The sequence below is a fragment of the Salmo trutta genome, chromosome 13 (genome assembly GCF_901001165.1).
Source record: "Salmo trutta chromosome 13, fSalTru1.1, whole genome shotgun sequence".
Classification (NCBI taxonomy): domain Eukaryota; kingdom Metazoa; phylum Chordata; class Actinopteri; order Salmoniformes; family Salmonidae; genus Salmo; species Salmo trutta.
In genome coordinates this window covers 35,150,948-35,176,459 of record NC_042969.1, presented here as the reverse complement: position 1 = coordinate 35,176,459, position 25,512 = coordinate 35,150,948, and the positions used below count along the sequence as shown (strand labels likewise).

Sequence of the window (25,512 nt, the reverse complement as noted above, 5' to 3'; positions counted from 1 at the left end):
GCTGTCTCAGGGTTATTATCTGTCCCACCAGCCCTGTCACTATGCTGTCTCAGGGTTATTATCTGTCCCACAGGCCCTGTCTCTATGCTGTCTCAGGGTTATTATCTGTCCCACAGGCCCTGTCTCTATTATATCTCAGGGTTATTATCTGTCCCACCAGCCCTGTCTCTATGCTGTCTCAGGGTTATTATCTGTCCCACAGGCCCTGTCTCTATGCTATCTCAGGGTTATTATCTGTCCCACCAGCCCTGTCTCTATGCTGTCTCAGGGTTATTATCTGTCCCACAGGCCCTGTCTCTATGCTATCTCAGGGTTATTATCTGTCCCACAGGCCCTGTCTCTATGCTGTCTCAGGGTTATTATCTGTCCCACAGGCCCTGTCACTATGCTGTCTCAGGGTTATTATCTGTCCCACAGGCCCTGTCTCTATGCTGTCTCAGGGTTATTATCTGTCCCACCAGCCCTGTCTCTATGCTGTCTCAGGGTTATTAGCTGTCCCACCAGTCCTGTCACTATGCTGTCTCAGGGTTATTAGCTGTCCCACCAGCCCTGTCTCTATGCTGTCTCAGGGTTATTATCTGTCCCACAGGCCCTGTCTCTATGCTGTCTCAGGGTTATTAGCTGTCCCACCAGCCATGTCTCTATGCTGTCTCAGGGTTATTAGCTGTCCCACCAGTCCTGTCTCTATGCTGTCTCAGGGTTAATAGCTGTCCCATTAGCCCTGTCTCTATGCTGTCTCAGGGTTATTAGCTGTCCCACCAGCCTTGTCTCTATGCTGTGTCAGGGTTATTAGCTGTCACACCAGCCCTGTCTCTATGCTGTCTCATGGTTATTAGCTGTCCCACAGGACCTATCACTATGCTGTCTCAGGGTTATTAGCTGTCCCATTAGCCCTGTCTCTATGCTGTCTCAGGGTTATTAGCTGTCCCACCAGCCTTGTCTCTATGCTGTCTCAGGGTTATTAGCTGTCCCACCAGCCCTGTCTCTATGCTGTCTCAGGGTTATTAGCTGTCCCACCAGTCCTGTCTCTATGCTGTCTCAGGGTTATTAGCTGTCCCACCAGCCTTGTCTCTATGCTGTCTCAGGGTTATTAGCTGTCCCACCAGCCCTGTCTCTATGCTGTCTCAGGGTTAGTAGCTGTCCCACCAGCCCTGTCTCTATGCTATCTCAACGTTATTAGCTGTCCCACCAGCCCTGTCACTATGCTGTCCCACCAGCCCTGTGAGGCCATGCCATGGTGTTCACTGGGAGGTGAGGCCATGCCATGGTGTTCACTGGGAGGTGAGGCCATGTCATGGTGTTCACTGGGAGGTGAGGCCATGCCATGGTATTCACTGGGAGGTGAGGCCATGCCATGGTGTTCACTGGGAGGTGAGTCCATGCCATGGTGTTCACTGGGAGGTGAGGCTATGCCATGGTGTTCACTGGGAGGTGAGGAAATAAAGACAACACTTCCATCTGGTGGTGGGAAGCAGATAAACAGTACTGTAGAACAAGATGCCCGTAGACAAGTTTGCTACTGTAACTATAAGCCAGCTACCTAGATAGGTGTAAGCGTTGTCTTCAAAATACAGTGCCTCAGGCTAGCAACCAATTAAGCCTCTACATCTGCATCGCTTACTCTCGTGGGTTTTAGGCTCTGTTTCTGTATAGGCCTTTGTGACAACATCTGTTGTAAATAGGTCTATATAAATAAATGTGATTGATTGATTGAAGTCTATCCCATGGGTTTAGCTGCAACGTTAAATGCTTGTTTTGGAACCTGGAAGATACTAATGCATGGCAGTTTTGCTGAGATGTTTGGCTACTGTACTTAGAACTAAATCTGGCAACCACTGAATTGTGTTTATGCTGGAGACAGGCTATGGATTAGATTTGTTCACAAAAGCCTGTATCACAATTGATCAATCTAAAGAATAAAGACCAATTTCCTGATTGGAGGTATCAAGTGAAGGATTAAATTGAAACGCATCTGGTAAATTAACTTCTGACTGTAGGAAGATCTCAACTGTATAATCCTCGCGTCCTCTCTCTCCTCGCCTCCTTCTCAAACCCCATTGGATGAGAGTTAGAGGTTCCGCCCATTTGACCTTCTCCTTCAATGGGTTTTGAGAAGAAGGAGAAAGGAGCGAGGATGCGAGGAAATATAATTAAGATTTGACCATTTACATTTGCGCCCACTTTATGGAGTCTGTCACGTGACGAGCCTCCAGTTTGCGTTGATAAACACGGAAGTGGGGCTGAAACGTGAAAACAAATCTTTACCGCACCGCCTCACAAAGTGTTATGACACAGTCAATACCGATTATTTTTTATACGTGCACAATCTTAGTTTACGTGATTTCTGCTGTTATTCTGAATTAACCGTAATTATTTATAGTTCTGCTGTAGAGTAGATTAGCACAATGAAGAACTGTATTGCTGCTGTGATAACACTATGCATTGTAATGCAGGTGAATGATGCTTTGGATTTCGAGAAAACGCGCACGGCATATTCTGCAAAGGCGAGTGAAATATCTTTAAATGTATTCAAATGTTGTTCAGTAACCTACGCTATCAATTCATTATGTATGGTATAGTAACATAGACTATTCAATGCTATTGCACAGATCTTTGGGTTCTCATGGGAGAACTGCGGTAAGCCAGACGACCCAGCGGTTCTGAAGACCCTAGCCCTGTCCCCGGACCCCATCACAGTTCCAGGGGACCTGACGGCCAGTGCGTCCGGGAACACAACGGTCGAGCTGGCCGCTCCCCTCGCTGTTAGTACTAAGCATGCACAAAGGGGCTCCTCCTAAAATGCTCAAATGAGATTTGGAATGCTATTTGATTACTTATGAAGTATACTGATTTGTTTAGGTAGCTAGCAGTGGTGGAAAAAGTACCCAATTGTCATACTTAATAAAGGTAAAGTTACCTTAATAGAAATACTACTTGAGTAAAAGTCTAAAGGTATTTGGATTTAAATATACTTAAGTATCAAAAGTAAATGTAATTGCTAAAATATACTTAAGTATCAAGAGTAAAAGTACAAGTATAAATAATTTAAAATTCCTTATATAAAGCAAACCAGATGGAATCATTTTATAGTTTTTTTTAAATCTACAGATAGCCAGGGACATGCTCCAACACTCAGACATCATTTACAAACAAAGCATTTGTGTTTAGTGAGTCCGCCAGATCAGGGGCAGTAGGGATGACCAGGGATGTTCTCTTGATAAGTGTGTGAATAAGGCAATTTTCCTGTCCTGCTAAAGGAAAATGTATGGCGTAAAATGTACATAATTTTCTTTAGGACTATAGCGAAGTAAAAGTAGTCAAAAATATCAGTAGTAAAGTACAGATATCCCACAAAAAACTACTTAAGTATTACTTGAAAGTATTTTTACAGCGCTGGTAGCTAGTGAATGTAATTAACCAACCATTCGTTTTTGAGGTAGGCATATGGTATTGCCTGTCTTTTTAATATATACATATATATAGAATAAATAGGCTCTTCGTGGATAAAAATGGTCACAGTAAAAGCCAGTTATACACACAATAGCCCTAATAAATAAGAGACCATCAGTTCTTCCTGAAAAACTTACCAACAGAGAATTGAATGCTGTTACTTAGCCATTTCAGTCTGTAGGCCTATTCAGACAGGTGAGAGCCTATTCCACTTTGTCTGTGTGTGTCTATTGTTGGCTCTGAGTGCTTCTGGGGGGCTCTGGGTAGTTCTGGGTGCTTCTGGGTGCTGTGTTGTTAAACAGGTAGAAACTTGCCTGGGGGATGTTAGTATGACTCACTGATCCCATGAGCTTCATGTGAGCAGCTCACCACATAAACCCCGCTCTGTTGCACTGATGACCCAAATAGATATGAAATGTACAGTATACTTCCTGATACAATGCTCACCCTTACAATGCAGAGTTCACAAGAGAAGGGATGGCATTGGCAGTGCTTTTGGCAATGTTCTGATCAAGAATGCACCAATGTAATATTGCTGCATTTTGGAGAAAAAAATTCAACAGACAGCTTTCACGTACTAGACATTCTGTTGTTCCTGAACTTGAATTGCTTTAGTTGATGCAATGCATAGAAGAGTGACTTAACTGTTCTTCTTGGAAATCAATTACTTAGATCACAGTGCCAGATTATAATTTTCCTTCCCTACCAAGTAAAAAGGCAGTAACTGTTCATAGCGTGCAACTGAGAAAAATTGCTTTTATTTACCTTGGTTTCACAGTAACTTTATGCAGTTACTGCTAACATGACCCCCATTTTCTCCAAAACACAATACAATAGAGGCAGGATACTTGTTCACATGATTAAGCATGTATTTAATGTAGCAAAAATGACATGAACTAATTTTTGACCAAATGAGCAGTTACTGCCTTTTAGCTTGGTATGGCAGTAATACCCTCCCCTGAATTCTTTCTAACATTGCAGAATTCCAATGGTGACATCATTGCAAGGCAGAATATAACACTTTAGTCTTTGCTGTAAACGACTAGGGCACAATGTTCAAGTCAAGAATAGCGTGGCATTAGACAAGGCTTTAAAACACCATGGCACTGGTTATTTTCTCCTCTTAGGTAACTTGACCAAGCTTGGTGGTACAACTGTAAAATATAGTTTTATTGACACTTTGTTTTTCATAACATCCTGGCCCTATTTAGGATGCAAATTGGCCAGTCAAAAGTCGAACAGTAGTTAAAAAACAGTATTTTGTCCGTAGGTAAATGTAACCTTGTGATGGCTTACCTTGTGGATAGGTCTACTGTTACTGTAGCCTACCATGTTTTTCCAGACATCCCACTTAACTGGCCCAATATATTTCTCTCTTAGGTGAATGTGACGCTGGAGAAGGAGGTGGCAGGGTTCTGGGTCAAGGTCCCATGTCTGGAAGAGATAGGGAGCTGCCATTACACAGACGGCTGTGAACTGCTCAACCAGCTGATACCGCCAGGACAGGACTGTCCTGAACCTCTTCACACCTACGGCATCCCCTGCCACTGTCCCTTTAAAGCTGTGAGTCTTTACTGTAGTTCATCCCCTGCCACTGTCCCTTTAAAGCTGTGAGTCTATACTGTAGTTCATCCCCTGCCACTGTCCCTTTAAAGCTGTGAGTCTTTACTGTAGTTCATCCCCTGCCACTGTCCCTTTAAAGCTGTGAGTCTATACTGTAGTTCATCCCCTGCCACTGTCCCTTTAAAGCTGTGAGTCTATACTGTAGTTCATCCCTTGCCGACTGCCCCTTTAAAGCTGTGAGTCTTTACTGTAGTTCATCCCCTGCCACTGTCCCTTTAAAGCTGTGAGTCTATACTGTAGTTCATCCCCTGCCACTGTCCCTTTAAAGCTGTGAGTCTTTACTGTAGTTCATCCCCTGCCGACTGCCCCTTTAAAGCTGAGTCTTTACTGTAGTTCATCCCTTGCCGACTGCCCCTTTAAAGATGTGAGTCTATACTGTAGTTCATCCCCTGCCACTGTCCCTTTAAAGATGTGAGTCTTTACTGTAGTTCATCCCTTGCCGACTGCCCCTTTAAAGATGTGAGTCTATACTGTAGTTCATCCCCTGCCACTGTCCCTTTAAAGCTGTGAGTCTATACTGTAGTTCATCCCCTGCCACTGTCCCTTTAAAGCTGTGAGTCTTGAGTTTGTGGTCATGTTCATTAGGGCACAATCATTTGAAACCATTTTGCAATGAAAAATGATCATGGTTGTTCCTGGTCCTTCTATTGGCATGGGTGTTCCTGGTCCCTCTATAGGCATATTTGTCAATTTTATTCAATTTGGTGCCTTTTGAACACAACCCTCCTACATGGTATGTGTTGTAGAAAGTACCTGTTATTCAGTGGTTACCGCTTAGGCTACTTCCCTCTTTCATATCCTCATCAGTGCAATGTAGTGAATGTCCGTTGATAGCACTGTGAATGACTGGTAACAGAGTGCTGTTTGTTGAACAACAAAACGTACTCTGAATGTTTTGAACATTTGCACTTAACGTTCTGTTGCTCAGTACTCATTCTGTTTTTCCTCAAGGATACGTTTTTTCTGTTTACTCAATGTCTATTGTGTTCAAATGACCTACACTGGGGAAAAAAAGTATTTGATCCCCTACTGATTTTGTACGTTTTCCCACTGACAAAGAAATGATCAGTCTATAATTTTAATGGTAGGTTTATTTGAACAGTGAGAGACAAAATAACAACACAAATATCCAGAAAAAAGCATGTCAAAATGTTATAAAATGATTTGCATTTTAATGAGTGAAATAAGTATTTGACCCCCTCTCAATCAGAAAGATTTCTGGCTCCTAGGTGTCTTTTATACAGGTAACGAGCTGAGGTTATTCTGTCTCTCACTGTTCAAATAAACCTACCATTAAAATTATAGACTGATCATTTCTTTGTCAGTGGGCAAATGTACAAAATCAGCAGCGGATCAAATACTTTTTCCCCTCACTATATTTTCTCTCTCCTGAGGGTGCATACATTTTCTATACAGTAAAACATGCTTCACTCAAAGGCTTGTGTCCCAAATTACACCTTATTCTTGTATATACTTTGACCAAGGTGCACTACCTTTGAATAGAGCCCTATGGGCCTTGGTCATAAGTAGTGCACTTTATAGGTTATAGGATGCCATTTGGGTTGAAGTGAAAGTGTATTGGTTGAAACCTCTATTTCCTGTCTGTTCTAAGGGGGTATACGCACTACCAGAGTCAGACTTCTACCTCCCTGACATTGACCTGCCCTACTGGCTGACCAACGGACACTACAGGGTACAAGGAGTGCTGGGAGCTATGGGAAAAGAACTGGGCTGCCTCAAAATCATCTTCTCTGTCCACTCTAATAACTAAATGATGGATAAATTATCTTCTCTGCCCACTCTAATTAAATGGTGGATAAATTACCTTCTCTGCCCACTCTAATTAAATGGTGGATAAATGACCTTCTCTGCCCACTCCAATTAAATGGTGGATACAGGGAACATTATGTACCATTCAATGAGCTGGTGTACTGACATTTTGTCTACTTTATTCTGAAGGGAACTTCTGCTCTGCTCTCATCTCTTCTCATCTCATCCAGCCGCCAATTGAGAACTGGGCCTGTATACACAAAGCCTCTCAGAGTAGGAGTGCTGCTCAAGGATCAGTTTTACCTTTACAATCGTAATGAATAAGAGGGGGGGACCTGATCCTAGATCAGTACTCTAAAAGGCGTTGTGGATACTGGCCCTGTACCAAACAAACAGTAACAGCTGCAACTGTAGTGGTACTGTAGTGTAGGATATGATTCAGACTCACTTTCAGGTAAAACAGTTCAGTTGAGTGATTTTTGCATGGCTTCCTACTGTACTGCTATGAACTTGTCATAACCAGTATGATTCTTTTTCATAATGTTTTACACAAATTTTTATTAGATTTCTTCTCAAGTGTGAATGGCCGTGGGTATGCTTCTATTGGTCATCGGCTTTTACCCTTGGTAAGGTACTGGTCACATGACTAGCAGTTTTAGGAGTTTTTAATTGTGACATAGTCGTTTCTAGCTGATGCTTACTGTGTCATAATTTTTGGTTCTATGGGTCATAATGCTACTTCCTGTTGCTAGTGGTGACACTTCTGATTTTACAACCCCTGGGAATATGTTGTTCTTCCTGTTGCTAGTGGTGACACTTCTGATTTTACAACCCCTGGGAATATGTTGTTCTTCCTGTTGCTAGTGGTGACACTTCTGATTTTACAACCCCTGGGAATATGTTGTACTTCCTGTTGATGGTGTATTGATCTGTTTTTTTCTGAAGGTGTTTTATTGTTGACATGTTCAAAGTGCCTAAATAAACCTGCTGGAAAGGAGATCTGCGAATCAGGTGGGACTGTGTGATGTTTCAAAGGGAAATGGAATGAAAGCAGACAATCAATTCCCTCCCTCGTATAATACTGTACCAATAGGCTAATCCTATTCTATAACCAATTAAAGTGTTGTAAGGAATGTAAGGAAGTGCACTATCTTAAATAATAATTCTAATGAAATGGTTATCAAGTATAGAAGTCTTAAGGAATCAACATGAAAAATTGCATCTTGATTATTTAGAAATGACATGCTTACTACTGTAACAAATCAGCATTATGTTGGTAAAAACATTTTTTTTTCTCAATAAAATAATATCCTATATGTTGGTAAGTCTTTTGTTTTCTGAAATGCATTACTGTATTGCACAATCAAGGTGTCCAGGATTTGAATCTCTGCAGTTCCACAGGATGGCCACAAGATGGAACTAGAGGTTAAACGTTGATTACATGATGGATATGTTAGTACTTCATCTTTCTGATGTTGACCAGTCAGTCTGCAGTTGGAAATCCGCTCTTTGTGTCCTCATTCCTGATTTTACAGGGTGTACTCCAATTCACTTTACACTAACAGATGTCCAGGTGCTCTGTAGTCTCTCTCTCTCTCTCTCTCTCTCTCTCTCTCTCTCTCTCTCTATAGCTCTCGCTCTCTACTCCATCTCCCTCTCTCGTTCTCTTCCTGTACGTACCCTCCCCTCATGTATATAAACATCCTGTATGTACCCTCCCCTCATGTCACTAAACATCCTTTATGTACCCTCCCCTCATGTCACTAAACTTCCTGTATGTACCCTCCCCTCATGTCTATAAACATCCTGTATGTACCCTCCCCTCATGTCACTTAACTTCCTGTATGTACCCTCCCCTCATGTCACTAAACTTCCTGTATGTACCCTCCCCTCATGTCTATAAACATCCTCTATGTACCCTCCCCTCATGTCACTAAACTTCCTGTATGTACCCTCCACTCATGTCACTAAACTTCCTGTATGTACCCTCCCCTCATGTCTATAAACATCCTCTATGTACCCTCCCCTCATGTCACTAAACATCCTGTATGTTTTCTCTCCTCATGTCACTAAACTTCCTGTATGTACCCTCCCCTCATGTCTATAAACATCCTCTATGTACCCTCCCCTCATGTCACTAAACTTCCTGTATGTACCCTCCCCTCATGTCACTAAACTTCCTGTATGTACCCTCCCCTCATGTCTATAAACATCCTCTATGTACCCTCCCCTCATGTCACTAAACATCCTGTATGTTTTCTCCCCTCATGTCACTAAACTTCCTGTATGTACCCTCCCCTCATGTCCATAAACATCCTCTATGTACCCTCCTCTCATGTCACTAAACTTCCTGTATGTACCCTCCCCTCATGTCACTAAACTTCCTGTATGTACCCTACCCTCATGTCACTGAACTTCCTGTATGTACCCTCCCCTCATGTCTATACACATCCTGTATGTACCCTCCCCTCATGTATATAAACTTCCTGTATGTACCCTCCCCTCATGTCACTAAACTTCCTGTATGTACCCTCCCCTCATGTCACTAAACTTCCTGTATGTACCCTCCCCTCATGTCTATAAACATCCTGTATGTACCCTCCCCTCATGTCTATAAACATCCTGTATGTACCCTCCCCTCATGTCACTAAACATCCTGTATGTACCCTCCCCTCATGTCACTAAACATCCTGTATGTACCCTCCCCTCATGTATATAAACTTCCTGTATGTACCCTCCCCTCATGTCACTAAACTTCCTGTATGAACCCTCCCCTCATGTCACTAAACTTCCTGTATGTACCCTCCCCTCATGTCTATAAACATCCTGTATGTACCCTCCCCTCATGTCAATAAACATCCTGTATGTACCCTCCCCTCATGTCACTAAACATCCTGTATGTACCCTCCCCTCATGTCACTAAACTTCCTGTATGTACCCTCCCCTCATGTATATAAACATCCTGTATGTACTCTCCCCTCATGTCTCTAAACATCCTGTATGTACCCTCCCCTCATGTCACTAAACTTCCTGTATGTACCCTCCCCTCATGTCACTAAACTTCCTGTATGTACCCTCCCCTCATGTCTATAAACATCCTCTATGTACCCTCCCCTCATGTCACTAAACTTCCTGTATGTACCCTCCCCTCATGTCACTAAACTTCCTGTATGTACCCTCCCCTCATGTCTATAAACATCCTCTATGTACCCTCCCCTCATGTCACTAAACATCCTGTATGTTTTCTCCCCTCATGTCACTAAACTTCCTGTATGTACCCTCCCCTCATGTCTATAAACATCCTCTATGTACCCTCCTCTCATGTCACTAAACTTCCTGTATGTACCCTCCCCTAATGTCACTAAACTTCCTGTATGTACCCTCCCCTCATGTCTATAAACATCCTCTATGTACCCTCCCCTCATGTCACTAAACTTCCTGTATGTACCCTCCACTCATGTCACTAAACTTCCTGTATGTACCCTCCCCTCATGTCTATAAACATCCTCTATGTACCCTCCCCTCATGTCACTAAACATCCTGTATGTTTTCTCTCCTCATGTCACTAAACTTCCTGTATGTACCCTCCCCTCATGTCTATAAACATCCTCTATGTACCCTCCCCTCATGTCACTAAACTTCCTGTATGTACCCTCCCCTCATGTCACTAAACTTCCTGTATGTACCCTCCCCTCATGTCTATAAACATCCTCTATGTACCCTCCCCTCATGTCACTAAACATCCTGTATGTTTTCTCCCCTCATGTCACTAAACTTCCTGTATGTACCCTCCCCTCATGTCCATAAACATCCTCTATGTACCCTCCTCTCATGTCACTAAACTTCCTGTATGTACCCTCCCCTCATGTCACTAAACTTCCTGTATGTACCCTACCCTCATGTCACTGAACTTCCTGTATGTACCCTCCCCTCATGTCTATAAACATCCTGTATGTACCCTCCCCTCATGTATATAAACTTCCTGTATGTACCCTCCCCTCATGTCACTAAACTTCCTGTATGTACCCTCCCCTCATGTCACTAAACTTCCTGTATGTACCCTCCCCTCATGTCTATAAACATCCTGTATGTACCCTCCCCTCATGTCTATAAACATCCTGTATGTACCCTCCCCTCATGTCACTAAACATCCTGTATGTACCCTCCCCTCATGTCACTAAACATCCTGTATGTACCCTCCCCTCATGTATATAAACTTCCTGTATGTACCCTCCCCTCATGTCACTAAACTTCCTGTATGAACCCTCCCCTCATGTCACTAAACTTCCTGTATGTACCCTCCCCTCATGTCTATAAACATCCTGTATGTACCCTCCCCTCATGTCAATAAACATCCTGTATGTACCCTCCCCTCATGTCACTAAACATCCTGTATGTACCCTCCCCTCATGTCACTAAACTTCCTGTATGTACCCTCCCCTCATGTATATAAACATCCTGTATGTACTCTCCCCTCATGTCTCTAAACATCCTGTATGTACCCTCCCCTCATGTCACTAAACTTCCTGTATGTACCCTCCCCTCATGTCACTAAACTTCCTGTATGTACCCTCCCCTCATGTCTATAAACATCCTCTATGTACCCTCCCCTCATGTCACTAAACTTCCTGTATGTACCCTCCCCTCATGTCACTAAACTTCCTGTATGTACCCTCCCCTCATGTCTATAAACATCCTCTATGTACCCTCCCCTCATGTCACTAAACATCCTGTATGTTTTCTCCCCTCATGTCACTAAACTTCCTGTATGTACCCTCCCCTCATGTCTATAAACATCCTCTATGTACCCTCCTCTCATGTCACTAAACTTCCTGTATGTACCCTCCCCTCATGTCACTAAACTTCCTGTATGTACCCTCCCCTCATGTCTATAAACATCCTCTATGTACCCTCCCCTCATGTCACTAAACTTCCTGTATGTACCCTCCACTCATGTCACTAAACTTCCTGTATGTACCCTCCCCTCATGTCTATAAACATCCTCTATGTACCCTCCCCTCATGTCACTAAACATCCTGTATGTTTTCTCTCCTCATGTCACTAAACTTCCTGTATGTACCCTCCCCTCATGTCTATAAACATCCTCTATGTACCCTCCCCTCATGTCACTAAACTTCCTGTATGTACCCTCCCCTCATGTCACTAAACTTCCTGTATGTACCCTCCCCTCATGTCTATAAACATCCTCTATGTACCCTCCCCTCATGTCACTAAACATCCTGTATGTTTTCTCCCCTCATGTCACTAAACTTCCTGTATGTACCCTCCCCTCATGTCCATAAACATCCTCTATGTACCCTCCTCTCATGTCACTAAACTTCCTGTATGTACCCTCCCCTCATGTCACTAAACTTCCTGTATGTACCCTACCCTCATGTCACTGAACTTCCTGTATGTACCCTCCCCTCATGTCTATAAACATCCTGTATGTACCCTCCCCTCATGTATATAAACTTCCTGTATGTACCCTCCCCTCATGTCACTAAACTTCCTGTATGTACCCTCCCCTCATGTCACTAAACTTCCTGTATGTACCCTCCCCTCATGTCTAAAAACATCCTGTATGTACCCTCCCCTCATGTCTATAAACATCCTGTATGTACCCTCCCCTCATGTCACTAAACATCCTGTATGTACCCTCCCCTCATGTCACTAAACATCCTGTATGTACCCTCCCCTCATGTATATAAACTTCCTGTATGTACCCTCCCCTCATGTCACTAAACTTCCTGTATGAACCCTCCCCTCATGTCACTAAACTTCCTGTATGTACCCTCCCCTCATGTCTATAAACATCCTGTATGTACCCTCCCCTCATGTCAATAAACATCCTGTATGTACCCTCCCCTCATGTCACTAAACATCCTGTATGTACCCTCCCCTCATGTCACTAAACTTCCTGTATGTACCCTCCCCTCATGTATATAAACATCCTGTATGTACTCTCCCCTCATGTCTCTAAACATCCTGTATGTACCCTCCCCTCATGTCACTAAACTTCCTGTATGTACCCTCCCCTCATGTCACTAAACTTCCTGTATGTACCCTCCCCTCATGTCTATAAACATCCTCTATGTACCCTCCCCTCATGTCACTAAACTTCCTGTATGTACCCTCCCCTCATGTCACTAAACTTCCTGTATGTACCCTCCCCTCATGTCTATAAACATCTTCTATGTACCCTCCCCTCATGTATATAAACATCCTGTATGTACTCTCCCCTCATGTCTCTAAACATCCTGTATGTACCCTCCCCTCATGTCACTAAACTTCCTGTATGTACCCTCCCCTCATGTCACTAAACTTCCTGTATGTACCCTCCCCTCATGTCTATAAACATCCTCTATGTACCCTCCCCTCATGTCACTAAACTTCCTGTATGTACCCTCCCCTCATGTCACTAAACTTCCTGTATGTACCCTCCCCTCATGTCTATAAACATCTTCTATGTACCCTCCCCTCATGTCACTAAACATCCTGTATGTTTTCTCCCCTCATGTCACTAAACTTCCTGTATGTACCCTCCCCTCATGTCTATAAACATCCTCTATGTACCCTCCTCTCATGTCACTAAACTTCCTGTATGTACCCTCCCCTCATGTCACTAAACTTCCTGTATGTACCCTACCCTCATGTCACTAAACTTCCTGTATGTACCCTCCCCTCATGTCTATAAACATCCTGTATGTACCCTCCCCTCATGTATATAAACTTCCTGTATGTACCCTCCCCTCATGTCACTAAACTTCCTGTATGTACCCTCCCCTCATGTCACTAAACTTCCTGTATGTACCCTCCCCTCATGTCTATAAACATCCTGTATGTACCCTCCCCTCATGTCTATAAACATCCTGTATGTACCCTCCCCTCATGTCACTAAACATCCTGTATGTACCCTCCCCTCATGTCACTAAACATCCTGTATGTACCCTCCCCTCATGTATATAAACTTCCTCTATGTACCCTCCCCTCATGTCACTAAACTTCCTGTATGTACCCTCCCCTCATGTCACTAAACTTCCTGTATGTACCCTCCCCTCATGTCTATAAACATCCTGTATGTACCCTCCCCTCATGTCAATAAACATCCTGTATGTACCCTCCCCTCATGTCACTAAACATCCTGTATGTACCCTCCCCTCATGTCACTAAACTTCCTGTATGTACCCTCCCCTCATGTCACTAAACTTCCTGTATGTACCCTCCCCTCATGTCTATAAACATCCTCTATGTACCCTCCCCTCATGTAACTAAACTTCCTGTATGTACCCTCCCCTCATGTCACTAAACTTCCTGTATGTACCCTCCCCTCATGTCTATAAACATCCTCTATGTACCCTCCCCTCATGTCACTAAACATCCTGTATGTTTTCTCCCCTCATGTCACTAAACTTCCTGTATGTACCCTCCCCTCATGTCTATAAACATCCTCTATGTACCCTCCCCTCATGTCACTAAACTTCCTGTATGTACCCTCCCCTCATGTCACTAAACTTCCTGTATGTACCCTCCCCTCATGTCTATAAACATCCTCTATGTGCCCTACCCTCATGTCACTAAACATCCTGTATGTTTTCTCCCCTCATGTCACTAAACTTCCTGTATGTACCCTCCCCTCATGTCTATAAACATCCTCTATGTACCCTCCTCTCATGTCACTAAACATCCTGTATGTACCCTCCCCTCATGTATATAAACTTCCTGTATGTACCCTCCCCTCATGTCACTAAACTTCCTGTATGTACCCTCCCCTCATGTCTATAAACATCCTGTATGTACCCTCCCCTCATGTATATAAACTTCCTGTATGTACCCTCCCCTCATGTCACTAAACTTCCTGTATGTACCCTCCCCTCATGTCTATAAACATCCTCTATGTACCCTCCTCTCATGTCACTAAACATCCTGTATGTACCCTCCCCTCATGTATATAAACTTCCTGTATGTACCCTCCCCTCATGTCACTAAACTTCCTGTATGTACCCTCCCCTCATGTCTATAAACATCCTGTATGTACCCTCCCCTCATGTCAATAAACATCCTGTATGTACCCTCCCCTCATGTCACTAAACATCCTGTATGTACCCTCCCCTCATGTCACTAAACTTCCTGTATGTACCCTCCCCTCATGTATATAAACATCCTGTATGTACTCTCCCCTCATGTCTCTAAACATCCTGTATGTACCCTCCCCTCATGTCTATAAACATCCTGTATGTACCCTCCCCTCATGTCTATAAACATCCTGTATGTACCCTCCCCTCATGTCACTAAACATCCTGTATGTACCCTCCCCTCATGTCACTAAACATCCTGTATGTACCCTCCCCTCATGTCACTAAACCTCCTGTATTTACCCTCCCCTCATGTCACTAAACCTCCTGTATGTACCCTCCCCTCATGTCACTAAACTTCCTGTATGTACCCTTCCCTCATGTCTATAAACATCCTGTATGTACCCTCCCCTCATGTCTATAAACATCCTGTATGTACCCTCCCCTCATGTCTATAAACATCCTGTATGTACCCTCCCCTCATGTCACTAAACATCCTGTATGTACCCTCCCCTCATGTATATAAACATCCTGTATGTACCCTCCCATCATGTCACTAAACATCCTGTATGTACCCTCCCCTCATGTCACTAAACATCCTGTATGTACCCTCCCCTCATGTCACTAAACATCCTGTATGTACCCTCCCCTCATGTCACTAAACTTCCTGTATGTACCCTCCCCTCATGTCACTAAACATCCTGTATGTACCCTCCCCTCATGTCACTAAACATCCTGTATGTACCCTCCCCTCATGTATATAAACATCCTGTATGTACCCTCCCCTTATGTCACTAAACTTCCTGTATGTACCCTCCCCTCATGTCACTAAACATCCTGTATGTACCCTCCCCTCATGTCACTAAACATCCTGTATGTACCCTCCCCTCATGTATATAAACCTCCTGTATGTACCCTCCCCTCATGTCACTAAACTTCCTGTATGTACCCTCCCCTCATGTCACTAAACATCCTGTATGTACCCTCCCCTCATGTCACTAAACTTCCTGTATGTACCCTCCCCTCATGTCTATACACATCCTGTATGTACCCTCCCCTCATGTATATAAACATCCTGTATGTACCCTCCCCTTATGTCACTAAACTTCCTGTATGTACCTTCCCCTCATGTCACTAAACATCCTGTATGTACCCTCCCCTCATGTCACTAAACATCCTGTATGTACCCTCCCCTCATGTATATAAACATCCTGTATGTACCCTCCCCTCATGTCACTAAACTTCCTGTATGTACCCTCCCCTCATGTCACTAAACATCCTGTATGTACCCTCCCCTCATGTCACTAAACTTCCTGTATGTACCCTCCCCTCATGTCTATACACATCCTGTATGTACCCTCCCCTCATGTATATAAACATCCTGTATGTACCCTCCCCTTATGTCACTAAACTTCCTGTATGTACCCTCCCCTCATGTCACTAAACATCCTGTATGTACCCTCCCCTCATGTCACTAAACATCCTGTATGTACCCTCCCCTCATGTATATAAACATCCTGTATGTACCCTCCCCTTATGTCACTAAACTTCCTGTATGTACCCTCCCCTCATGTCACTAAACATCATATATGTACCCTCCCCTAATATCTATAAACTTCAGCCAGGGGCACTATAGGTGCAAATATAATATTGTCCCCGGCCGGCTCTCTGAATTGAGCCTGTGGACGAGGTAAGTGGAAATATAACGTATCACTACTATTTAATGTCACTTACTTTACACTACGTGGATACTAAATATTAATACAGCACTAAATCAAAGACTATAATTGAGGAAAACACTGTACACTGCTTGGCCTCAGTGATGTACTGGGCTGTACGCACTACCGTCTGTATCGCCTTACGGTCAGATACCGAGCAGTTACCATACCAGGCAGTGATGCAACCGGTCAGGATGCTCTCGATGGTGCAGCTGTAGAACTTTTTTTGTCAGATTGAACAGAAGATCTCTTTGTTTCTTGGGACCTAGAACAAGCATCTCTGTTTTGTCCGAGTTTAAAAGCAGAAAGTTTGCAGCCATCCACTTCCTTATGTCTGAAACACAGGCTTCTAGCGAGGGCAATTTTGGGGCTTCACCATGTTTCATTGAAATGTACAGCTGTGTGTCGTCCGCATAGCAGTGAAATTTAACATGTTTTCGAATGACATCCCCAAGAGGTAAAATGTATAGTGAAAACAATAGTGGTCCTAAAACGGAACCTTGAGGAACACCGAAATTTACAATTGATTTGTCAGAGGACAAACCATTCACAGAGACAAACTGATATATGATTTCTACCCTCCTGATGTCTGGGTCTCCTACCTTCCTACCCTCCTGGTCTCTGGGTCTCCTACCCTTCTGATGACTGACCCTCCTACCCTCCTGATGTCTGGTCCTCCTAACCTCCTGATGTCTGGTCCTCCTACCCTCCTGATATCTGGTTTTCCTACCCTTCTGATGTCTGGCCCTCTTACCCTCCTACCCTCCTGATGTCTGGTCCGCTTACCCTCCTACCCTCCTGGTGTCTGGTCCTCATACCCTCCTGATGTCTAGTCCTCCTACCCACCTGATGTCTGGTTCTCTTACCCTCCTGATGTCTGCTTCTCCTACCCTCCTGATGTCTGGTTCTGCTACCCTCCTGATGTTTGGCCCTCTTACCCTCTACCCTCCTGATGTCTGGTCCTCATACCTGCCTGATGTCTGGTCCTCCTACCCTCCTAACGTCTGGTCCTCCTACCCTCTTGATGTCTGGTTCTCCTACCCTGTTGATTTATGCTTCATCTACCCTGCTCATGTCTGGTCCTCCTACCCTCCTGATGTCTGGCCCTACTACCCGCCTGATGTCTCATCCTACTACCCTCCTGATGTCTGGCCCTACTACCCTCCTGATATCTGGTCCTCCTACCTGCCTGATGCCTTTCCTCCTACCCTCCTGATGTCTGGTCCTTCTACCCTCCTGATGTCTGGCCCTCCTACCCTCCTGATGTCTGGCCCTCCTACCCTCCTGATGTCTGGTCCTCCTACCTTGCTGATGTCTGGTCCTCCTACCCTCCAGATAGCTGGCTCTCCTACCCTCCTGATAGCTGGTCCTCCTACCGTTTTGATATCTGGTCCTCCTATCAATCAAATGTATTTATAAAGCCCTTTTTACATCAGCTGATGTCACAAAGTGCTGTTCAGAAACCCAGCCTAAAACCCCAAACAGCAAGCAATGCAGGTGTAGAAGCACCGTGGTTAGGAAAAACTCCCTAGAAAGGCCAGAACCTAGGTAGAAACCTAGAGAGGAACCAGGCTATGAAGGGTGGCCAGTCCTCTTCTGGCTGTGCCGGGTGGAGATTATAACAGAACATGGCCAAGATGTTGAAATGTTCATAGATGACCAGCAGGGTAAAATAATAATAATCACAGTGGTTGTAGAGTGTGCAACAGGTCATTACGTCCGGTGAACTGGTCAGGGTTCCATAGCCGCGGGCTGATGTCTGGCCCTCCTACGCTCCTGATGACTGGCCCTCCTACCCTCTTACCCTCCTGATGTCTGGCACTCCTACCCTCCTGATGTCTGGCCATCTAACCCTCCTGATGTCTGGCCTCCTGCCTTCCTACCTTCTTAATGTCTGGTTCTCCTACGCTCCTGATGTCTTGTCCTCCTACACTCCTAATGTCTTGGCCTCCTACCCTCCTGATGTCTGGCCCACTACCCTCCTGCCTTCCTGATTTCTGGCCCTACTACCCTCCTGATGTATGGTCCTAATACCCTCCTGATGTCTGGTCCTACTACCCTCCTGATGTCTGGTCCTCCTATCCTCCTGATGTCTGGCCCTCCTACCCTCCTGATGTCTGGCCCTCCTACCCTCCTGATGTCTGGCCCTCCTACGCTCCTGATGCCTGGCCTCCTACCCTCCTATCCTCCTGATGTCTGGCCCTCCTACCCTCCTGATGTCTGGCCCTCCTACCCTCCTGATGACTGGCCCTCCTACCCTCTTACCCTCCTGATGTCTGGCCCTCCTACCCTCCTGATGTCTGGCCCTCCTACGCTCCTGATGACTGGCCCTCCTACCCTCTTACCCTCCTGATGTCTGGCACTCCTACCCTCCTGATGTCTGGTCCTCCTACCCTCCTGATGTCTGGTCCTCCTACCCTCCTGATGTCTGGTCCACCTACCCTCCTGATGTCTGGTCCTCCTACCCCCCTTATGTCTGGTCGTCCTACCCTCCTGATGTCTGGTCCTCCTACCCCGCTGATGTCTGGGCATCCTACCCTGCTGATATCTGGTCCTTCTACCCTCCTGATGTCTGGCCCTCCTACCCTCCTGATGACTGGACTTCCTACCCTCCTGATGACTGGCCCTCCTACCCTCCTGATGTCTGTCCCTCCTACCCTCCTGATGACTGCCCTCCTACCCTCCTGATGTCTGGCCCTCCTACCCTCCTGATGTCTGTCCCTCCTACCCTCCTGATGTCTGGCCCTCCTTCCCTCCTGATGTCTGGCCCTCCTTCCCTCCTGATGTCTGAACCTCCTACCCTCCTGATGACTGGCCCTCCTACCCTCCTGATGTCTGTCCCTCCTACCCTCCTGATGACTGCCCTCCTACCCTCCTGATGTCTGGCCCTCCTACCCTCCTGATGACTGGACATCCTACCCTCCTACCTTCCTGATGTCTGGCCTTCCTACCCTCCTTTTGACTGGCCTTCCTACCCTCCTTTTGACTGGCCTTCCTACCCTCCTGATGTCTGGTCCTCCTACCCCGTTGATGTTTGGTCACCCTACCCTGATGATATCTGGTTCTCCTACCCTCCTGATGTCTGGTCCTCCTACCCTCCTGATGTCTGGGCATCCTACCCTGCTGATATCTGGTCCTTCTACCCTCCTGATGTCTGGCCCTCCTACCCTCCTGATGACTGGACTTCCTACCCTCCTGATGACTGGCCCTCCTACCCTCCTGATGTCTGTCCCTCCTACCCTCCTGATGACTGCCCTCCTACCCTCCTGATGTCTGGCCCTCCTACCCTCCTGATGTCTGTCCCTCCTACCCTCCTGATGTCTGGCCCTCCTTCCCTCCTGATGTCTGGCCCTCCTTCCCTCCTGATGTCTGAACCTCCTACCCTCCTGATGACTGGCCCTCCTACCCTCCTGATGTCTGTCCCTCCTACCCTCCTGATGACTGCCCTCCTACCCTCCTGATGTCTGGCCCTCCTACCCTCCTGATGACTGGACATCCTACCCTCCTACCTTCCTGATGTCTGGCCTTCCTACCCTCCTTTTGACTGGCCTTCCTACCCTCCTTTTGACTGGCCTTCCTACCCTCCTGATGTCTGGTCCTCCTACCCCGTTGATGTTTGGTCACCCTACCCTGATGATATCTGGTTCTCCTACCCTCCTGATGTCTGGTCCTCCTACCCTCCTGATGTCTGGTCTTCCTACCCTCCTGATGTCTGGTCTCCCTACCCCCTTACGTCTGGTCCTCCTACCCTGCAGATGTCTGGTCCTCCTACCCTCCTGATGTCTGGTCCTCAATCCCCGCTGATGTCTGGTCATCCTACCCTGCTGATATCTGGTCCTTCTACCCTCCTGATGTCTGGCCCTCCTACCCTCCTGATGTCTGGTCCCCTACCCTACTGATGACTGGCCTTGCTACCCTCCTACCCTCCTGATGTCTGTCCCACTTACCCTCCTGATGTCTGGCGCTCCTACCCTCCTGATGTCTGGCCCTCCTACCCTCCTGATGACTGGCCCTCCTACCCTCCTACCCTCCTGATGTCTGGCCCTCCTAACCTCCTGATAACTGCCTCTCCTACCCTCTTACCCTCCTGATGTCTGGCCCTCCTACCCTCCAGATGTCTGGCCCTGCTACCCTCCTGATGTCTGACCCTCCTACCCTCCTGATGTCTGGCCCCCTACCCTCCTGATGACTGGCCTTCCTACTTTCCTACCCTCTTGATGTCTTTCCCTCTTACCCTCCTGATGACTGCCCTCCTACCCTCCTGATGACTGGGCATCCTACCCTCCTACCTTCCTGATACCTGGCCTCCCTGCCCTCCTTTTGACTGGCCCTCCTACCCTAATGATGTCTGGCCTTCCTACCTTAATAATGTCTAGCCCTCCTATCCTCCTGATATCTGGTCCTCCTACCCTCCTGATGTCTGGTCCTCCTACCCTCCTGATGTCTGGTCCTCATACCCTGCTGATGTCTGGTCCTCTTACCCGCCTGATGTCTGGTCCTTCTACCCTCCTGATGTTTTGTCCCCTACCCTCCTGATGACTGGCCCTCCTACCCTCCTACCCTCCTGATGTCTGTCCCACCTACCCTCCTGATGTCTGGCGCTCCTACCCTCCTGATGTCTGGCCCTCCTACCCTCCTGATGACTGGCCCTCCTACCCTCCTACCTTCCTGATGTCTGGCCTTCCTACCCTCCTGATGACTGGCCCTCCAACCCTAATGATGTCTGGCCCTTCTACCTTAATGATGTCTAGCCCTCCTACCCTCCTACCCTCCTGATGACTGGCCCTCCTACCCTCCTACCTTCCTGATGTCTGGCCTTCCTACCCTCCTGATGACTGGCCCTCCTACCCTAATGATGTCTGGCCCTTCTACCTTAATGATGTCTAGCCCTCCTACCCTCCTGATGTCTTCCTCTACCTTCCTGATGTCTGGTCCTTCTACCCTCCTGATGTCTGGTCCTCCTACCCCGCTGATGTCTGGTCCTCCTACACTCCTAATGTCTTGGCCTCCTACCCTCCTGATGTCTGGCCCACTACCCTCCTGCCTTCCTGATTTCTGGCCCTACTACCCTCCTGATGTATGGTCCTAATACCCTCCTGATGTCTGGTCCTACTACCCGCCTGATGTCTGGTCCTCCTATCCTCCTGATGTCTTCTCCTACCCCCCTGATGTCTGGTCCTCCTACCCACCTTATGTCTGGTCCTCCTACCCTGCTGATGTCTGGTCCTCTTACCCACCTGATGTCTGGTCCTCCTACCCTCCTGATGTCTGGCCCTTCTACCCACCTTATGTCTGGTCCTCCTACCCTGCTGATGTCTGGTCCTCTTACCCGCCTGATGTCTGGTCCTCCTACCCTCCTGATGTCTGGCCCTTCTACCCTGCTGATGTCTGGTTCTCTTACCCGCCTGATGTCTGCCCCTTCTACCCTCCTTATGTCTGGTCTTCATACCCTGCTGATGTCTGGTTCTCCTACCTGCCTGATGTCTGGTCCTCTTACCTACCTGATGTCTGGTCTTGCTGCCCTCTTGATGTCTTCTCCTACCCTCCTGATGTCTTCTCCTACCCCCTGATGTCTGGGTCCCCTACCCTCCTGATGTCTGCTTCTCCTACCCTCCTGATGTCTGGTTTTCCTACCCTCCTGATGTCTGGCCCTCCTAAAATCCTGATGTCTGGTCCTCCTACCCTCCTGTTGTCTGGTCCTCCTACCCTCCTGATGTCTGGTCCTCCTACCCTCCTGATGTCTGGTCCTCCTACCCTCCTGATGTCTGGTCTCCTACCCTTATCTCGTGCTTTAGCTGTATGAGGGTTTATTATACAAAGACCTTTATGCCTCCACAATCACACTCCCTGTTTTTAGTAGGGCTGCGGCATGACTTCCCTTATGTCCCCACAATCACATTCCCTGTTTATTGTCAGGCTGGGGCATGACTTTCCAAATGCCAAGTCCTATAAAAATACACTATACTGCTGATCACTTTGAAGACAATGTGTATTAGGCTACAGTAGACTACTACTGAAAACTAAATATTTGGCTTAAGACTTGAATTCATTGTATTTGTTAAAAGCTAATAACTGTTCATGCATGGTGGATATGGAGTTTCACATCTACTTATAAACTCTTACACATTGGTGAAAGTTTATACCGTGACTCTATGTGGGGAAACTAAATATCCAGCATGTATAAACAGTTGTTGGCTCTTACGTAAAATCCCCTAATCACACATACAATGAACTCGATAGTCTTAGCCTACTGTTCCTTAAATATTTGGAAGTAGTCCAGCCTAATACACATTGTGTTGAATGTGATCAGCACCCTAAGTATATGACTATAGGATTGGTATTAAAAAGTCATGGGCCTACATTCTTAAAAATCTTTCACTTGTTTTTTTTCATCCTTCTTTTCCACCTTCACTTTGGGAAAGTCATAATTTCCTATCCTGGTGCCTAGTAATGAAAAAAGGAAGGATGTCACCTCCCTTCTCCTCCCTCTTTCCAGTGTCCATTGAGGCCCTCTTTCTAAGATAAATGATTAGCCTACCAATGACAGTGACCCTTCCCGATGATCTCTTTCCTCTTGCCAGTGTTCTTTCCAGAGGCCTTATCGAGGCTAGCCTGATTCCAGATCTGTTTGTGCTGTTTTGCCAACTCCTAGGGTCATTGTCACACTGCACTAACATTAGTTGGCAAGACAGCACCAACAGATCTAGGACCAGGATGGGGTCTATAGGTCCAGTGGTGCATACGGGGTCTGTAGGTCCAGTGGTGCATACGGGGTCTGTAGGTCCAGTGGTACGGGTAGGTCCAGTGGTGTGTACGGGGTCTATAGGTCCAGTGGTGTGTACGGGGTCTATAGGTCCAGTGGTGTGTACGGGGTCTATAGGTCCAGTGGTGTGTACGGGGTCTATAGGTCCAGTGGTGTGTACGGGGTCTATAGGTCCAGTGGTGCGTACGGGGTCTATAGGTCCAGTGGTGCGTACGGGGTCTATAGGTCCAGTGGTGCGTACGGGGTCTATAGGTCCAGTGGTGCGTACGGGGTCTATAGGTCCAGTGGTGCGTACGGGGTCTATAGGTCCAGTGGTGCGTACGGGGTCTATAGGTCCAGTGGTGCGTACGGGGTCTATAGGTCCAGTGGTGTGTACGGGGTCTATAGGTCCAGTGGTGTGTACGGGGTCTATAGGTCCAGTGGTGTGTACGGGGTCTATAGGTCCAGTGGTGTGTACGGGGTCTATAGGTCCAGTGGTGTGTACGGGGTCTATAGGTCCAGTGGTGCGTACGGGGTCTATAGGTCCAGTGGTGCGTACGGGGTCTATAGGTCCAGTGGTGCGTACGGGGTCTATAGGTCCAGTGGTGTGTATGGGGTCTATAGGTCCAGTGGTGCATACGGGGTCTGTAGGTCCAGTGGTGCATACGGGGTCTGTAGGTCCAGTGGTGTGTACGGGGTCTATAGGTCCAGTGGTGTGTACGGGGTCTATAGGTCCAGTGGTGCGTACGGGGTCTGTAGGTCCAGTGGTGCGTACGGGGTCTATAGGTCCAGTGGTGCGTACGGGGTCTATAGGTCCAGTGGTGTGTACGGGGTCTATAGGTCCAGTGGTGCGTACGGGGTCTATAGGTCCAGTGGTGCATATGGGGTCTATAGGTCCAGTGGTGTAACTGAGACACTACAGCTGCTACTGTTACTGAACAGTTTCACTGTTCACACACACAGTTCTCAACGAACCACTGCGCCATCTTTTTATGTGGGATTAGAGCTCACTAACCCAAAAATAGACTGGGTTTTGACAAAAATGAAAGTTTGGGGGATTTTTACGGTTGATCTGGCCTTAGTACTATAGAGGTGACACATCTATGATCAGTACTATAGAGGCGACACATCTATGATCAGTACTGTAGAGGTACCACAACTTTGATCAGTACTGTAGAGGTGACACATCTATGATCAGTACTGTAGAGGTACCACATCTATCCTTAGTGTAAACTAGACTCACTGTTTCAGTGAACTCTTTGCCGGGTTGTGGAGAAGACAGCTGTTGTCTCAGATTAAAGAAATACGGGATGTAGAGAAGACAGCTGTTGTCTCAAATTAAAGAAATACGGGATGTAGAGAAGACAGCTGTTGTGTCAGATTAAAGAAATACGGGATGTAGAGAAGACAGCTGTTGTCTCAGATTAAAGAAATACGGGATGTAGAGAAGACAGCTGGTTTGTCTGTGTAAACAAAGACATTGGAATCCATTGTTCTACACACTTTGATTGTTTTTATGCAACTTTTTGTTTATCAACTATTTTGCAAGAGAGACTTTCTGTCTCTAATATGTTCAAAGTTGAAATAATGTAATGTTGATTGAGATAATATAGGTATTTTGTAAGGGGGGGCCAACTTTCAGAGTCATATTTGTTTGAGTCTTATCTATGAGATAAAATCTCTTTGTTCAATGTTGAAATTATTGAATGTTAATTGCAGGGAAATGTATTTTTGTAAGAGTGCCAACTTTCAGAGTCATTTCTGTTTAACCTCGTAGTTTTGTAGTTTTGCATTTAACCCATGATGTCACCTTTGGGAAATGTGATTGTCAGCTAAAAGCCAATCAGAGCAGAGCTCTTCATGGGACACTGCCAACCTGCACAGTAGTTTACATTCTGTGTGCAAGTCCACACGCACGCACACATACACATCCATACATTCCAGACGTATAGGTCATTTAGCCCCCCCTCCCTGTGACGCTGTGAGAGATCAGAACTCTGATTTGATGAACCTCTGGAAATGAATGTTGTTATTGAAGAAGGCCTTGGATATGTAAGACTTGTAACATCTTTAGAACGGGTGGGGTTTTGACAATAACTCAAACATTCCAGCATCAGTTGTCTTTTTCTTTTGT

The 25,512-nt window shown here is 46.2% G+C and overlaps 1 protein-coding gene across 1 annotated transcript; it reads left to right on the top strand.

Moving 5' to 3' along the window:
* The first annotated feature begins 2,205 nt into the window (after window positions 1-2,205).
* LOC115205716 (ganglioside GM2 activator) lies at window positions 2,206-8,159 on the top strand. Its single transcript, XM_029771982.1, has 4 exons — window positions 2,206-2,504; window positions 2,610-2,762; window positions 4,831-5,013; window positions 6,686-8,159. Exons 1-4 carry the CDS (start codon window positions 2,406-2,408, stop codon window positions 6,842-6,844), a joined length of 594 nt encoding a protein of 197 aa, XP_029627842.1. The 5' UTR covers window positions 2,206-2,405; the 3' UTR covers window positions 6,845-8,159.
* The last annotated feature ends 17,353 nt before the right edge of the window (window positions 8,160-25,512 follow it).

Bases quoted from the DNA above. Each gene is read 5' to 3' on its own strand.
- LOC115205716 (XM_029771982.1), top strand. From the start codon at position 2,406: ATGAAGAACTGTATTGCTGCTGTGATAACACTATGCATTGTAATGCAG. The intron at 2,505-2,609 runs GCGAGTGAAATA...GCTATTGCACAG, and splicing joins GCACGGCATATTCTGCAAAG to ATCTTTGGGTTCTCATGGGA. The intron at 2,763-4,830 runs GTTAGTACTAAG...TTTCTCTCTTAG, and splicing joins AGCTGGCCGCTCCCCTCGCT to GTGAATGTGACGCTGGAGAA.